This window comes from Ananas comosus, linkage group 11 (genome assembly GCF_001540865.1).
Source record: "Ananas comosus cultivar F153 linkage group 11, ASM154086v1, whole genome shotgun sequence".
Taxonomy (NCBI): domain Eukaryota; kingdom Viridiplantae; phylum Streptophyta; class Magnoliopsida; order Poales; family Bromeliaceae; genus Ananas; species Ananas comosus.
Genome location: NC_033631.1, coordinates 847,532 through 864,346, shown reverse-complemented (window position 1 = coordinate 864,346; position 16,815 = coordinate 847,532). Strand labels below are relative to the sequence as shown.

General features: G+C 36.1%; 1 protein-coding gene across 1 annotated transcript in view; it reads right to left on the bottom strand.

Moving 5' to 3' along the window:
* The window catches only part of LOC109717072 (callose synthase 7-like), a 30,728-nt gene continuing 15,403 nt past the window's right edge, over positions 1,491 to 16,815 (bottom strand). The window contains exons 21-41 of the mRNA XM_020242736.1: positions 14,842 to 14,942; positions 14,678 to 14,759; positions 14,413 to 14,573; positions 14,185 to 14,308; positions 13,699 to 13,802; positions 13,508 to 13,616; positions 13,262 to 13,413; positions 10,466 to 10,575; positions 10,261 to 10,383; positions 10,105 to 10,173; positions 9,800 to 9,980; positions 9,598 to 9,709; positions 8,676 to 8,798; positions 8,484 to 8,602; positions 5,871 to 5,954; positions 4,920 to 5,032; positions 4,461 to 4,690; positions 3,256 to 4,056; positions 3,107 to 3,157; positions 2,832 to 3,017; positions 1,491 to 2,030 (exon numbers count right to left, since the gene is read on the bottom strand). Coding sequence (XP_020098325.1) covers positions 1,770 to 2,030; positions 2,832 to 3,017; positions 3,107 to 3,157; positions 3,256 to 4,056; positions 4,461 to 4,690; positions 4,920 to 5,032; positions 5,871 to 5,954; positions 8,484 to 8,602; positions 8,676 to 8,798; positions 9,598 to 9,709; positions 9,800 to 9,980; positions 10,105 to 10,173; positions 10,261 to 10,383; positions 10,466 to 10,575; positions 13,262 to 13,413; positions 13,508 to 13,616; positions 13,699 to 13,802; positions 14,185 to 14,308; positions 14,413 to 14,573; positions 14,678 to 14,759; positions 14,842 to 14,942 — 3,396 coding nt within the window. The 3' untranslated portion in view covers positions 1,491 to 1,769. The remainder of the gene's footprint in view (positions 2,031 to 2,831; positions 3,018 to 3,106; positions 3,158 to 3,255; positions 4,057 to 4,460; positions 4,691 to 4,919; positions 5,033 to 5,870; positions 5,955 to 8,483; positions 8,603 to 8,675; positions 8,799 to 9,597; positions 9,710 to 9,799; positions 9,981 to 10,104; positions 10,174 to 10,260; positions 10,384 to 10,465; positions 10,576 to 13,261; positions 13,414 to 13,507; positions 13,617 to 13,698; positions 13,803 to 14,184; positions 14,309 to 14,412; positions 14,574 to 14,677; positions 14,760 to 14,841; positions 14,943 to 16,815) is intronic.

Genomic DNA, 16,815 nt, shown 5'->3' with positions numbered 1-16,815 from the left:
AAAAGATTAATATTCTAGTAAAGGGGGAAAACTAAGGTAGTGTGATATCCCTTTTTTTATTATTTTTAAAATTTAGCTGAAAATGTATATTTCAAACTTGAAATTTTGAATACCAACCTCCAAGTCCTTGACCACTCATATGTAAAAAAAAAAAAAATAAAAAAAAATAAAACATAAGAACTTTTCAAGAAATCATCCATCTAGTATTACTCTCGCCCAAGGAAGCTCAGGGGCCGTTTGGTTTCACGTAAAATTATGGAAAGAGTTTTTGGTGGAAGAAAACTTTTACGTTTTTTTGTGTTTTGTTTGTTGGAAAAAAAAACTAAATTTTCAACAACACTTGTTTGGTTTTCAAGGAAAAGATCAGTGAAAAATTATTTCATATAGTTTCTTCTATCATATATGTTATATATATATTTTTTTTTTTTTTTCTGAAAAGTATGTTATATGTTATTTACATATAATAATTATTATACTACATCTATTGTTATTGCATTTTCTTTTGTAAATTAATGACATTCAAAATAATATTATATAATAATTATGTAATATATATAAGTGTTACTATCTTTTTAGAAGGACAGAGGCTTTCGTCCTACTAAATCATTTTAGATAATAGGAGTCCAATGATCGGAATAGTTACAATTAATCTAGAATATTTATAACGTCTAGAAATTAAATTTTATAAATTTTAAAATTCGTTATCGAGTTCGTTTAAGGGCCAAAAAATGAACGATAAAAAATGAATAGCATTGTGAAAGTAGATATTAGATTTGTTCAATTCATGATCGTAGTTATCAAACTTATCTAAATAGTATAAAAAAAAAAATTTATCAAAAATTCAAACTGTTTGAATTATTCTCTACTGTTAAACAAGCAAATGTCTTATATAGGCCGTCGAAAGTTGTCAATTTTGTGATCTTTAATCACTATGTAAATAATTTTTAAAATTTATAAAATTTAATATCTAAATACTTCAAATATTCTAAATCAACTTTAACGTTCCGATCATTGATTTAAAATTTCTATCATCTAAAACGTTTTAGGAGGATGAAAGTTTCCATCCTTCTAAAAGGATAGTAGTTGAATTCTACTCTTTTAGTATGAAAACCCAAGTTTTTCCCGAAATCTATAAAGTAAGTTTTCTGAAAAAACTGTTTTATGTCACCAAACAAGCAAAATATTATTTTCCGAACCGAGAATATAGTTATCTGGTGAGTTTTACGACAACAAAACAAACAAACCCCGCAGAGCTCTCATGGGGCTGGTGCTTCAGTGCTGGTATGATCACACATTGGCATAAAAGCAATTTCTTTTTTGAGAGAAAGCATAAAAGCAATTTCTTTTTTAAGAGAAAAGTAACACGCTACCCGTTTCGTTTATTTTTTAAAAAAATAAATTTAGATGAAAATGTGAACCAACAGAGATTCGAACTTAGAATCTTGTATACCAACTATCAAGCCGTTTATCACTTGCGCTAGGGACGGGCATAAAACAATTTCATGTGCGAGGTTCTGATGAATACGCAAAAGCCACACTCACGGTTCACAGGTTAACACTCACAAAGAGTCATAAACAATCATTTGCCACCACAAATACAAAGGAGTGCAGCTTAGAAAAACATCACAAATATTACCAGATTCAATTTTTTTATACATCACGACGCAGACCAAACAAAAAATAAGAGGCCAAATAACGTGTGTGTGTATATATATATATATATATATATATATATATATATATATATATATAAAGAGAGAATGAAAAGATCACTGTTTCTTGTCATTACGCACATCATCATAGGCGGTGTCCTTCTGCCCCGCGAGGATCCTCGAGATCTGGAGCCCGCGGCTGAAGGCTTGGTTGAAGAGGAGGCGCGTCTGGAACTCGGAGACGAACGGGAACCACGAGAGCATGGCGATCGGCATGAACAGTATTAACGACATCACATAGTCATATGATCTCCCCAGCTCCCTTATGGAGTCCCAGAACCCCATCTTCTTTACCAACGGCCGACATGCTTGCCCGATCTAGGGAAAGACAAGAAAAGGCCAAAAAAAAATTCGAAGTACGAAAAAGAACAAAAAAAAAAAAAGGAGAGAATAGGAAAAGGGAAAGCAGATTAGCATGAATTGTTTCAATAGTTCTCGAAACAGTGTTATAGCACAGGTACTACTATCTGTATATTGTGTATGTTTCAATCCAATCCCTGACCATCAAAAGGGATCAAAGCTTTTCATATTGCAATGCATTTTCTCCCGTAAAATGATTACCTCGATAGAGTAAACAGGGTTAAAACAAGGTTTTAAGTGCCCGTTGGTACGAGCCGTATCTACCGTGCCAATAAGATACCGGCACGATACAGACCCCGTGCCGATGACATAGTTCAAAACTCTCTATTCTTTAAATTAGTAAGTAATTTTTTCAATAAATTTCAAAAGATGTAAAAAAAAACATAATAAATAGTTAGAATATTTTATTACTAAAGAAAATAAATATTTTATGCTATTATGTGTCGGCACACAAGAATTTTTTTGACCGGCACGTATCGTCACGGCTCGGCACGCACCGTGCCGGCAAGTTTCCGGCACGATCCCGTGCCACGGCACTTAAATCCTTGGGTTAAAATCATTTTATAAGAGAGCGTCGCGGGGCGCGGGTTGTCAAATTATATTTAGCAGTTGGGAAGCGAATCCGAGTACATGAGAGTAAGTTTAGGAGTTGAACTGTATGCGTGAAAAGGTTCGGAGTCTAAGTTAATATTTTTTTTTCCCTTTCCTTTCTCTTTTTTTTCCCCTAGTTAGGGGGTAGCAACAGAGGTACGAACTTACCAGGAGAAAAGCCCAACCAGTCGGCATGAAACCCAAGATACTAGCAAAGACATCGCCAATTGTGAGGCCACAGACGACGAATAGTACGGTCATTACAGAGACAAACCCTAGGAACAGAAGGGCCTTGAGGATCCGGAACATAAGCTGGAACTCCGTACCAAATCTCCGCCTTCCCATTGAAACCAACTAAATGGAAAAAACAAGAGGCATAATTAAATCTAAAATTGAGCAAACAAGAACGCGTTTAAAATGAGTAGTAGTTCCAGTGCGTATACCTTTAAAACAACCAGAACAGTCAACATAACCAACCACGAAAGTGCATAGACCTAGAAAAATAAGCATATAGGGCATCCAATCAGCTCCGACTACAGCTTTTTCCTTAAAAGGAAGCAAAATAAGGGCAGGTAGAAAGGGGAGTTATTACCAGAATACTTCGACTATGGTGCGCTATATGGAGGTGGTAAACAATCCCATACTGGTAAATCAAGAAACGGAGGTCCAGGATAATCTCTAACAATAGTCCCCTTACACTCATGGATCTCAAATGCCCCTGCTCGCCCTCCCACCACGATTCCCAACTGCTTTCCACCGCGATGCCTATACCGCCCCTGTTCCCCATCCACTTCTTCCAATCCACCCAATCGTTTACTGTCTTCTCCCACTCAAACCCTGAAGGATTAAACAAAAAAGGCGCGAAAAGCCACGAGGCGACCAAGAACCACATGGTGTACGTGACAAATAGATATAGATTTGAGCTCCGGTAGGACTTCCCGTAGACTAGGTAGACGATTAGAAGTATCATCAGCTCCAATCCTTTGACAAAGTGGCTTCGGGAGTAGAGACGGTAATTTTCTGCAAATTTCGCATGCACTACAACAAACCCGCGGCCGGTTGCTCTATACTTTGCTCCGCCATGGAGTATAGTTTGCCCATAGTAGTGGACTTTGCTCCCGAGCTGGAAAGTGAAGAAGACCGCGGCCAATTCAAGCTGCATGATTATGAACTCACCTATGGCCGTGCGAAACCCTTTTTCCAAACCGACTTCCATGACCATGGGGAGGACAAGGAGTAATCCGATCTGGAAAACAGATTGCGAGGCGAGCGCGTTCTCAAGGGGCTTGAGGTTTGATTGGATACGAGGGTCCTCGAGAATAGATCTTTCTAGACCACTCATGACTAGGTATAGCCTTCCGTACAGGAACACGTATACGGTAAGTACGGTCAACTGCAAGTAGGAAATGCCGATATCAGTATTTCAATAATCCAATTATACGCATGCCTGTGTCATGTAGATACCGTAATTTCTATTTTATACTCATAAAATTATCTATACAGCCACACATAATATGAATACATACACAACACCACACAGAGTCTAATATTCAAGAGATGTGCATATTAAGCAAAAGAACTTGAATATCTCTTAAACAATTTCAATTCTTAATTAAGCCATTGGATTTGGTTTTTGGAAAATGTAGTATATAAATCATGTTTTGAGTAAACTAAATCCTACCAGAAAACTATGGCATGAAACAAGACGAATGATTCCACAGAAACTCAAACAGACGAACAGTACGTCTTTGATAATACTAAAGACGTGTTATCTTCGCCAAAATCTGGTATTCTTACCATGCTACTGAAGTAGAAGCCCACTGTGGTGAAGTAAAACGACAACATCCTGTAAAAGTCAAACCTCCGCCCCAACCGATAAACATCACGGCTTAGTGTTTGCTCACCATTCCCGCTAGCTACTTTCGCCTCAAAGAGGGAAATTTGGTTCATCCCGACATCACGTCCCTTTCCAACTTGCATATATTCATGATGTGTAACTTTTCCTCCACGCATAGTTGAGTTATATCCTAAGAGAATTACATAATTAGCCATAGTATTGTAATATCCCAACAGTGCCAGATCGGATAGTGTAGGGACAATGTTTTGGTATGTAAGGACTAGCATTCTAGTAATGACAACTTAAGCATTTTGTGTTGGCAGTTTGGGCACAGCAAGTTTATAATAATAGTGAGCAATTGGGTGGTTATAAAAAGTAAAAATAACTAACGGGAAAATGGCAACTCATAAGCTTAGTACCTGCAAAAATATCCTCACTAAGATTGATTACTTTGGAAGCCTTACTTATGCCACCCCTTGAAATATGGAAGATTCTATCAAATACATCAGGGTGACCATAGTGGAACCGAACCCTGTATATCAATAGAGTTTAAGCTTAGTATAACTTTCAATACACAAAAAAACAGCATTCCGCAGTTAAAATTACTATAGCATCACCATCTAGAACAAAATGATAAATTATATACCAAATCACCATCACCAAATTCCTGTCCCACCAACTAAATGCTTGTGGTGCTGTAACAGAATTAATTAACTCATGCAAAGATAAAAGCTCAAGCAAAAGTTTTCTGCAGCGCTTCAAACTCACATACAGATCAATTTGTGAGCCCCAAGAGCCTTCTTTAAGGGGCTAAGCCTCAAGACTTGTAACATCTAATACTCTCTCTCTCTCTCTTTTTCCCCTTTTTTTTAAAGCAAAATGTTGTGAAGAATGATTTCAAAGCAACTACTTTGTACCATAAGTTTGTAGCAACAGTTTATTATGGTTCAGCTTTTTTTCGTTAGTTCTAAAAGCAGTCGATGCCTTGTCACCTATCACCTTAAACAAAAATAGATAGTCTTGAGCAATGTACTCTAGTTTCTGCTACTGCAAGAATTCACGAAAACAGCCATTTTGGGCTTGAATACTTCTCCCACCATCCCAAATTCCAGCAACTACACAATGTGCTTCAGTGCCTTATCTTCTTTCTCTACTTATTCATACAGCCAGTGTTTTGATGCAATATATGATTTTGGCCTCACTATTAAAAATGGGAAATGCATCTAACTTTCAGGACCAGCCAAATATAAAAGTTATCAAAAGGAAAACCTTAATTTTAATTAATCTTTAACTATGAATTGAGCTAATGATCAAACATACATATGCAAAGAGAGTAGAGTCGGCGAAACTACGAAAGAAAGGCAGCATACCTTAGAGGGTTAGCAAGAACCCGTTGTCCGATAGTAACAAAGCTGGTCTCTTGGTTCGACATGAACCAGGCAAGAGAAGAAACACTGAAACAAAAGCAGAAGCAAGCTCAAGATGTTAGCCTTAGAAGCACTTCAAGCAACCAGTATGACAGATTTAAGGCCTCTATCGGACGCCTCCTCGCTCCAAGGGGAAGAGGAGCCTACTCTTCTAACTTAGCTTAAGCTAGAAGTTGGTAAGACAACTCTCTTATCTATTAATTAATTAAAGATTCCAATTTAAATAGTGAATCCTAATCTAATAATAACAAAAACCTAATCGTAACATTTCCCTCCCCCTTTAGACACACCTTGTCCTCAAGGTGTGGTTCTTTTGATACCTTTTAGCCGGGATCAAGAGAGAACCCGAAATATGCATGATAGGAAACCTTTGATAGATCTAGTTGGGATGCTCGACTGTTTCATCACCTTCTTCTTGAATCTCCACCCTATCTCTGTGTCTTCATAATGGTCTCCACATGGATCGTCTATAGCCATGTATAGATATAGCATTTACATTGTGCTTAGGGTTTCATATTTCATCACAATAGTAGCAGAGACTTTACTTTCATCATTCCCGAATTTGTGCTTATGTTAATTTACGTATTTGTAAATTTGGCTTGTCAGAGCTTGTTACTGTCGGCTCTTGTTCTTCAAACTTTTGATGTAGTGGAGCAGCACGTCGAGTAAAGGATCAATAAGAGGAAGTTTGTTGAGAATTTGATCGAGAAGAAGACTCGACTTGAAACGCTCCTCCAATGCTCTGGCCTCATCGTAAGCATCCAATAATGACTTGAGACATGCTGCTTGCACTTCAATTTTGATGTCTTGTCACAAACCACCGATCAAAGCTCCCATCATGGCACATACAGGCCAATTTCTCACCATATTACTCGATCGTTCAGATTCTTCTTGATATTCCTACATTGAACCCATCTGTTGAATATCATTTAACGCTATATTAAAATTGTCATACCTAAATGGTCCAAAGCACTTAATAAGGGCTCAAAAATTGCCGCCATACTGGAACGTCACCTAGTTGGCCTTTATACCACTTGAACCAGCGGATTGTGGATTGTGTCCCCCCGTAAGTGGATCACTGCTAATCCGACTCTATCATCCTCGGCAGTCTGATGATAGTCGAAAATTTGTTCTACTTTAAAGAACCAACTTACTTGGTGGTCACCATAAAATTTTGGAAAATCAAGTCAGACAATCTGGGTTTCAACGAGCTCATGACCTTCTGGATCTAGATGCTGGCAGGCTCGTATGCTTCTGTCGTCCTCTCTCGGTATTTCTGGTATTAATTTCAAGGCGCTATCTTTTACTAGAAAGCTTGCACTGAAGGTTTTAAATCTCTCATTGTGTCACAAGAGCATGCATTAATTTATTCTGTTGCTCCATCATTTTGTGTTGCTGCTCCATATTGTTTTGTTGCTCCATCATACGCATTATACAGGCCTGAAAGTTTGTCACAACTTGAATTTGCTGATTTTGGTATCCATGACCTGAATTTGATGCCTTTATCTCCACCCGCCATGCATCATCAGACATTGCTCCGCCCTCATTTGGTTGGTCATCACCAGACGGAATTGTAGATTTTTTCAAAACCTTATTTAGGTGCCATGTGCAAAATATATGTTAAAAAGAAGAATTTGACTTAAAACAATTAAGTCAGAAGCACTTAGCTTTACTGAAATTGGCTTAAATTAGGCTTGAAGCAACTTAAAGCAGCTCACAAACAGCTTGAGATCTTAAACCGGCTCAAGATTGCCTTAGCGACTTGGTTTGGCTTAGATCAGTATATATAGCAACTTCGTTTGGCTCGAATAAATATCAGCTCAACTCGATTTACGAAGAAGTTGGTTGGATCCAATTTGGTGTTTTTTTAAGTGATTGGTTAAGCCAGTTCTGCTTGCTGTCGGTTTAATACTTACGCAGGTTGAGATTCGCTTTCTGACGATCCAAAGTATGAGAAGACCAAACACGCATAATTTCTGCTTTGTCGTCAGCATGTGCGGCAATTTGTAGTCAATGGCAACCGACAGCAGAAACCGCAGGTCTTCTTTTACTCCTTTCAGCCAAATCCTCCCATACGGAAGCCCTAACAAGCCTCTCTCTCGATCAAACACCTAGATTTCGACACGGCAACGAATATTACACAAAACATTTGGTGCCGACGGAAACCCTAATTCCAGATTGAATGCGTATGCGAAGAAGCCGAAATCTTTGACTTCAAACTTCACGAAGGCTGATACCAAATTGATATTTAACACCTTTATCGGATGCCTCCTCACTCCAAGGAAAAGAGGAACCTCCTCTTTTAATTTAGCTAAGCTAGAAGCCGATAAGAAAACTCTCTTATCTATTAATTAATTAAACGATGATTATAATGAGGGCTTGGCCTATTATTAAGCATTCAGAAAAATACTATTCATAATCTGAATAGAAAACCTTAATCTACTAGAAATAGATATTCCAAAATAGTGAATCATAATCCAACAATAAATAAAATCTAACCATAACACTATCCCAGCAGTTTCATAAACAACTTTATAAACTAAAAGAAGTACTAACCTTCCAGTAAAAATATGTTCACGAAGACCCAATATTGTAGGTTTATGCGTTCCATGCTTTTTAGCGTGGAACTCCTCCAAAACATTCCTTATTTTAAATGCTTCTTCAAGGTAATTGTCCTAAAACATTTAATGAATGAATCAAATAACTAATACTAGTTTATTCAACTGATTATATGAAAGAGAAAATCACCTGATTCATATCAATTGTTTGAAGCGCTTCTCCTCTGGTGAAAATTATTGCATGATTTTGATTTTCAGGCTTTCCCTCACCTATAGCAGTCGGTTTACCAGGGAGCCTGATGCGGTAAATTTCCTGAAAACAATTTAAATACCATAAATGACTAGAAGTTGTCATTATTTCATTATCAAGCAAGGTCACACTATCACATTATCTGTGCTTTTCAGCAAGAAAGATTCCGAAAATCTATTTAGAAGGAGAAATAGAGCATGATTAGAAGAATCATACTGACTCCCACCACAAAGCAATGCTGATTTGGACAATTTTTATATGAATCTATTTATTTGTGATAGAAAAACAAAAAAGATACAACAGCTGAAAACAATAGAAACCTAAGCAACGAGTGGCATGGGAAGAAGGATCCTATGAGCAGAACTTTCAAAATAAGAACAAAAGTGTAGCTGAAGAGGATATTAGAAAAGTATCTTGACACCTATGTATCACGAATGCGGCTATATGCCTCACGTATTGGTGTCGGACTCGTGTCCAACTGGGACACGTTACAGATGCGTGCTTGACGTGAATCCATGGTGTCCCATTAAAAACAATATTTTTTTATTTTACTTCTTTTTTATGCATATACAATGTCAGATGATAAATAATTTGGCTTTTTGATGAATGCATTCTAAATTCTTTTGGACGATATAAATAAATTCGAAGAATTTCTTTAAAAAATATAAACAATCAATGAGAATCGTACTAATTTTGGTTGATATGAGAACTATAGCAATATTTTTGTAAAATTAGTTTTTGTTTTTTTTTGTTCATCCTCTTAATGCTGTAGATGTGACAAGACACTCACCTTGTAATGAATTAGTAATAAAAATTCAAATGACCAAAAAAATATATTTTCTCTTATTTGTTAGAGCAATACCTCGTCCCATTTGTCACCACCTTTAACAAGAACTGAATAGTAGCTTTTCTCTGATTTTCCATCTACCATCTCTTCTTTCTCATCTATGTAAGCAACTCGCAATGATGGGTACCTATATTATTTCATGGGAAATGGAGTTGAAATTGACAGGAAACTTCCCTCATAAACATAAAGAAAATTTTTGAAAAGTCCAGTTATTTACTTTATCATGAGATTGAGAATATTCTGATAGCGCAACTTTTCTTGAAGTTCCTTCGATGCTTTCTGCACTCCATAGATCTGACATGAAACAACGTAAGTGAACTTGATATCAGCAATAGCTACAGACTTTGCAGCATAAGCCATCTGTTCTTGATAGGATACTTGAGATCCACCAGCATTAACTGCAAAGCAGCAATCAAGTAATGGAAGTCGATGAATACCAGGTTTGACTTTTCGAAAGATATGAATTGATCAAAAACAAGAAAATGACTTATCATTTATATAAAAAGGCAGTATGTAACTAACCCCAATCCTTTTTCATGTCGAGGGAGCATTGAAGCTCGAGGGCCTTTCTATAGTACATCATCCCTCTCACTACGAAAAGTTTATGAAGATTACGTCAAATTTAAGTGAGGAAAAGTATATTCTTTTCTTCTTAAGTTGGTTTGACATCTCCAATACCTGTTCTAGCAAGTGTTTGGCCTCTGTAAGATACCCAATGACGGACATCATCCATCTTTTCTTTCAGTGAATCTTCATCTTTCGGTACAAATTTTATGCGTTCAAGAAAGTTACTCCACTCATCTAATGACAAGTAATGAATATTGAATCACACATATACAATTATTAATGTGAATACTGCATATATCAGGAACTAGATATTTACCGGGATATATCTTTTGTAGGTAAAATAATGTGGATATCCCATCTTCGTTCTTTCTTCTAAGTTCATCCTCTGAATAGAGCACCTCTTCTTTGTAATATGGAGTCAAAACACTGATCAGAGAAATACAGGTTTCGATACAGTTAGCAACTAGAAAATAGAACCCAAGCACAATATGATGCTCAGTCAATTTTTCAGCAATTTTATCCAATGAAAGCAAAATAGTAAGAGTATACTGTTAGTGGGGTACAATTTGACACAACATGCTTCGATGTGTAATATTTCATAATTAAATTCAAAAAGTAAATGTAAAGGTATTGATATAGAAGTTTACGTTCCACAGCTTTGAAACCATCAGGCTATTTATGTACTAATGACGAGTTGAAAGTTGAAACCTCAAATATTGAAATCTAGTTCCAGACTTCCAGGTATTTTTACAGAGAGTTCTTTTGCTATCAAGAGAAAAACAACAATTTTGATGTTAAATAATTTCTGCACTATGGGGATCAGCATAATTGGGTAGATATTGCAGTTAGGGATCATCAAGCAATCAAAAAAGTAATGGGTGAAAAATAATCTGCAAATTTATTATTTGATCTCCCATATGAAACAATGAAAGCCATGAGCAGATGATCGAAGAAGCATATGGACTTTGTTCACTCAATCATGCATTATGAGCAACAACAGCGTAAAAGGTTAATAAACCACTGATGTCTACGAACGCTAACAAAGTTAGCCTTCAACCCATGAGTCTTTTCATGGAATTCCATACTACTTATTGGAACTGGTTCTCTTATAAAGTTACAGTGCCTTTTTATGGAACTCTAATACCTTTCCTGGAACCAGGTCTTGTATAAAGTTATACAGTTTTTAACCGTTGTTTAGATAACACTACCATTTTTGCATTGAATAGGCATAATAGAACACGTAATATCTGATGGGGAATCGGGTCCTTTTTGGACTTACACTCGTCGTTGGAACCATATTCAGAATATTTGGTTGGACGAGGAACCGGTACTAGAAAGTCTAACTTGAATCTAAGTCTGATTCAAATTCAGTGGGTTAATTTGAAAGTTTTACTAGATTAGGATTTTTGGCTTACTTGGAAGGTTTAGATTAGATTCCTTTTCAAAACTCTGTTTTGAATTCTGCTATGAGAATTTGTGTAATTTCCTTTTTAGGACTCGTAGTCGTATTCCTAATCATTTTAACTCATACTTTCTATACATAAGGGTCGAGTCTCCATTGTAAGATATGTTTTTGATTAATTAAAATTGAGTTATTTGAATTCCCATTGTAAGATATGTTTTTGATTAATTAAAATTGAGTTATTTGAATTCCTAGTGAATTTTTCTTGCTTTCGCAAAATCGTTGACCAGAGAGAATCTGGCTTAGGAGTGAGTACCATGGATTACCTTTTCGTTTTCTTCTATTACAAATAAAAGATAGCCATTGAGATCGTCCTATCCGCACGGGACCCATCCGCAGGATCTTCCCACAACCGGGTCGTATAGGAAAAGCCTTACGTGAGGCACACTCCCCTGCAATCTGCCGTCCCCACGACAACTATCTAATCGAGATTGTGATCCAAGCCTTCTCCATGGAAACGAGCTGTCGTCGAATCCTTCGATTTCTCTATTCTTTCAGCGAATAATTCAAAACCCTAATGTCCTATTATCCTATTCCTAACTCCATCCCCTTTCTAAACCATAACCCTAAATCTTTTTTTGTTCCACTATTCTAGAAGTTCTAACGAAACGACTAAGATTTGATGATCAAAAGAAGTTAAACCGACTCACCCGCGTGTGTAAAATGGTCTGACCTTGCGGAAACTCGAAAGTGTGATATTTCCCTATCAATCTCTCATTTGAGTTTTCGAATTTCTGGATTTGTCGTTTATTTCTTTTTAGTTTAATTTCTAAGAATCACCCAATCCGTATTTTAAGCAATTCTTGAAACCACCTAAAATCCCTAAACCGTCATGCATCAATATCACTTGAGCGTCGACAAAAAACTAACCAAGAAGGTTTGTACTCTGTAGTAAGTACACTCGACAAAGTGGAGTACAACTAGAAAAACAAGTTCAACAAGATGAAAGAAATTTTGTATATGGTTCTAGAGTGAAAGTTTTTCTTTGAACAAAATTAACAAGTAACAACCACATTGATGTTGACTTAATCTGAAGGGACTTGGGGAACTTGAGTAATCGTTTATGAAAGCATTTAATAAGCCTCTAAATTGATACAAATAAGCAAACTTTCATTTAAAGTATCCTAGCTATCTATCCTAACCTACATTTCGTCACTCAATCAAGTTAAACCTTAATAAGCAACTAACTGATTCTCTTCTAGCCATTCCCTTCCCCGAGGTGGAGTCTGATTAACTATAAAACAGATTATTAAAAGACATAACACATCAATTCCAATGGGTTTGTTATTATAGCTTCCCATCCATGATATCTTACTCGGTTCTTTCTAGTTATTTCACATAGAAAAGAAGGAATTATAGTAGTCCTAAAAGGTCTATTTTTATGTTACTATCTCATTATGCCTGTGTAGACGGGCAACTAGAACGAACCCGACGGAAAAAATGATGATAAGAAGAATAGGACTCGAGCAAATAGCAATGTCCTTACAAACTGACACGTAAATACATCAAGATAAATAAAGTTACTCAGAGTCATTAAATTCAGAATAACATTAGCTTAAAGATATAAAAATAACAACAGCTACCTGAATAAAAAAGTGATTGTATGATTCACATCTGAGAACAAAAAATTGCAACAGAAGGATAGCTTACCTGAAGGACATCATCTCATGAACTTCAGGAGCAGTTGGCATTTTCATAAATAGGGAGTTAGCAAAGAAAGTCATCCTACGTCGAGCATCCAAATTTGTTGGTACATTTATTGCAGATTCCTTGACGGTCAACAGTAAATGAAGCCTAACGACCTGCCGATGAAACGAGCGATTTAATTACAAAGGAAATTAATATTATATATGAATATATTCATATTCATGGGAGCGGTATGAAGGATAGCACAACCTTTTCCATCCAAGTTGAATTGGCCATTAAATTCAGGTCTATATTTTCATATTTTTGCTTTCTTTCTTCATCATTATCCGTTGTTTCCCCTTGGAATCCTTTCAAAATTCTGCCAGGAAAAATTAAATGACATGTTAATCATCAAATACCCAAAATTCTACAATAAAATAACACAATAGAAGGGTCATTACTCTGGTTTGTTAGCCATAACATCCTGAGTAATGATCTCCATCACATCCTGCAGTACATTGATGATTGGTGTCCTTACAGATTCCAGATCTTCATGCTCACTTTTCTGCATATCAAAGGTCATACATAGGTTATTGCCATGGTGATATCAATGGATTTTTCTGAAAATGGCCCTCTCAAAAATTTAATTTACAAACCAGATCCCACTTAAAAATACTTTGCAGGGACGTTAATGGCTTAGAAAAGGGTGCATAATAGTGTTTGACAGGAAAAGGTGAAATTCCTGTACACCCAAAGAAAGTGGAAGATCACCTAAACACGGTATAGCAAGAAAACAACCACTGTACTGCGGCACTGACATGGCGCCGTGTGACAGAGAATCTTTAAGTGGGGTTAACACCACATAAATTTTGGAAGAGGGTTGCCGCCAGGCAGGGGAAAAAAAGCCAATTTATATAGCACAACATGAACAAATTTGAAAAGTATACCAAAAGATTTAGTAGTTTCTCCAATCTACTACTGAGCTGAGGCAGTTCACTCATTCGAATGTTGCTCAAAAGTTTCTGTTCCTCTCTGCTCGATTCCACATGTTTACATATACCTTTGATAAGACTGCAATCCAAATGTCAAAAGGTAAAAGTCAAACCTTTTCTTCAAATCTTAAATTATACTGATAAAACAGACAGTGATGTATCAGCAGGATAGAATTTACTTACTCCTTATCATGCTGATCTGTGAAAAGGTCTGTAAGTATGTCTCTCAAGCTTTCATAGCATTCTATCACCGCATAAAGCATGTAGTTATCACGCTCGATTTTTTTTATTAGCTCCTTATCGGTCCCCTTGAAATCTTTGGCCATGTTAAGTGCTATGGGTATCTACCAAAATCCAACAAATTATTTGTTCTTTCTCGAAAACCCCAATCTACTGCTGAAAGTCAAAGCTGAAATGTAAACAAAGCAAACAAAGAATGTTTGCATACCTTACTAGCAAGAAGAAAAGGAGGCCACTGAATAACCGATACGCCGCCCGAAGATGATGGAACAAGTAAAAGATCCTTCTCCCTGATAATAGAACGAAGAACATGAAATTTACCTGAAAGGATCTTTAATTGGTAATGTTACTTCTTAAGTTAATAGCCTTAACCTATTGCTTAACAAGTCTTCGTCCCTCAAAGAAATGATGAAAGCATTCCATACATTAGAAAATTTGAGCAAGCTGCTTCTTTCCCTTGTTTGCCTCTCTTCCTGACAATTCAAGGCTTACACAATCAGTGTGGTAACAAATGATACTAGATGCTTTCGGACAACCATCATTCCTCATAAAGACAAGAAGCAGCTATATATATATCCCTCAAAAATCAGCATTTTTGGTTACCACTCCAAAGTGCAGCTTGTTGCAAGAGCAACCTTACATTAAGATGGGAAGTCATGCAAAACTGGTTAGAATTTTTTTTTTACACGTACAAGGATGTAAAAATAAGAAATTAAGTTTTTGAAGGGCACGAACAAAAATTCAGATAAGCAGAGTTATTGTTGGGTGTGGCATAAAGAGAGAGAGAAAGATAGAGGCTTGTGTGCTTTTAGAAGGCCGGTAGCCTCCGTGCTATCAAGTCGTTTTCAATATTGGGACTTTCGAATCAAAGATAGGCTCTGTTAGATTTGATTTAAAGTATTTAAAGTATCTAAAAAAAAATTTGCAATTTTTTTATATCATTTACCTAATAATCGAAGGGGCCCAACATCAGCTATTTCAATGGTCGTGGTGAGCCCTTTGCAAATTTAACGGTATAGAAATATCCAAATCTCGTAAAAATTTTGATAGAAAATTCTTTACACTATATAAAACAAAATCAATATATTTGATCTAAAATATTAGTGTCATATCATCATATTCTATGAGATTTTTATTTTCATCTATTGATTTTGAGCCATTTCGATTACTAAGTAAATGATATCGAAAAATTATGAAATTTATTTTCCAAGTACTTCAAATACTCTAGATAAAATCTAACGAAGCTGATCGTCGATTTGGAAGTCCCGGCATTGGAAACAACTTGATAGCACGGAGGACACCCATGCTTCTAAAAGCACACAAGCCGGACTCTCTCTCTCTCTCTCTCTCTCTCTCTCTTTCTCTCTCTCTCTATATATATATATATATATTATCAAGATTTAAGTGCCGATGGACGGCGTTGTGCCGAAATTTGCCGCACGGTACGGCACGAGTGCGTGCCGAGCGTGACCATGCATCGCGGTCAATAAAAATTCTTGTGTGCTGACACTAAAAGTATGAAATATTTATTTTCTTAGCAACAAAATATTGTAACTATGTTATTGAAGAAAATTACTTACTAATTTAAGGATTGCAGCAGACTTGTTGAACTTATGTTGCCGATGGCACCAGCGCGGTCATGTATCGTCGGGCATCTTTTCTGGCACGATGGATTAGGCCGCTTGCCACGGGCCACTCTAACAACTTGATTATTTATATAATGATATATATTAGATACTATATAATACTTAGTATATATATATAGTTGGGTTAAAGTACAATCGATAGCAAACGAGCTCCAATGCTACCGATTTGTTCTCAATGATGGAGCCTCGAAATCAACGATCGGCATCATTGAACATGATCTAGACCACTTAAAATATCTAGAAATCAAATTTTATATTTTTTCGACATCACTGACCTAATAATCAAAGGGTTGAAAATTTTTTAATTTTAATGGTTGATACATGGCATTTTCTCATTTAACGGTGTAAAAGAATTCAAATCAATTGAATTTTTCTTAGGAAATTTTTTAAACTATTTAAAGTAAGATCTACACTCTTGATCATGATTACAAAAATCCTATCATCACTTTTTGGACAATTTATTTTTAGCCTTTCATTTTTGTACCCACTTGATGCACAAGAAAACAATATCGATAAAACATAAATTTTGATTTCAAGACATTTCAAATGGTCTAGATCATGATCGCAGATCGTTGATCGGAGGCTCCATCATCGAAAACAAATCGGTAACAAAGAAGCTTGTTTGCTACCGATAGTATTCTAACTCAACTATATATATATATATATATATATATATATATATATATATATATATATATAT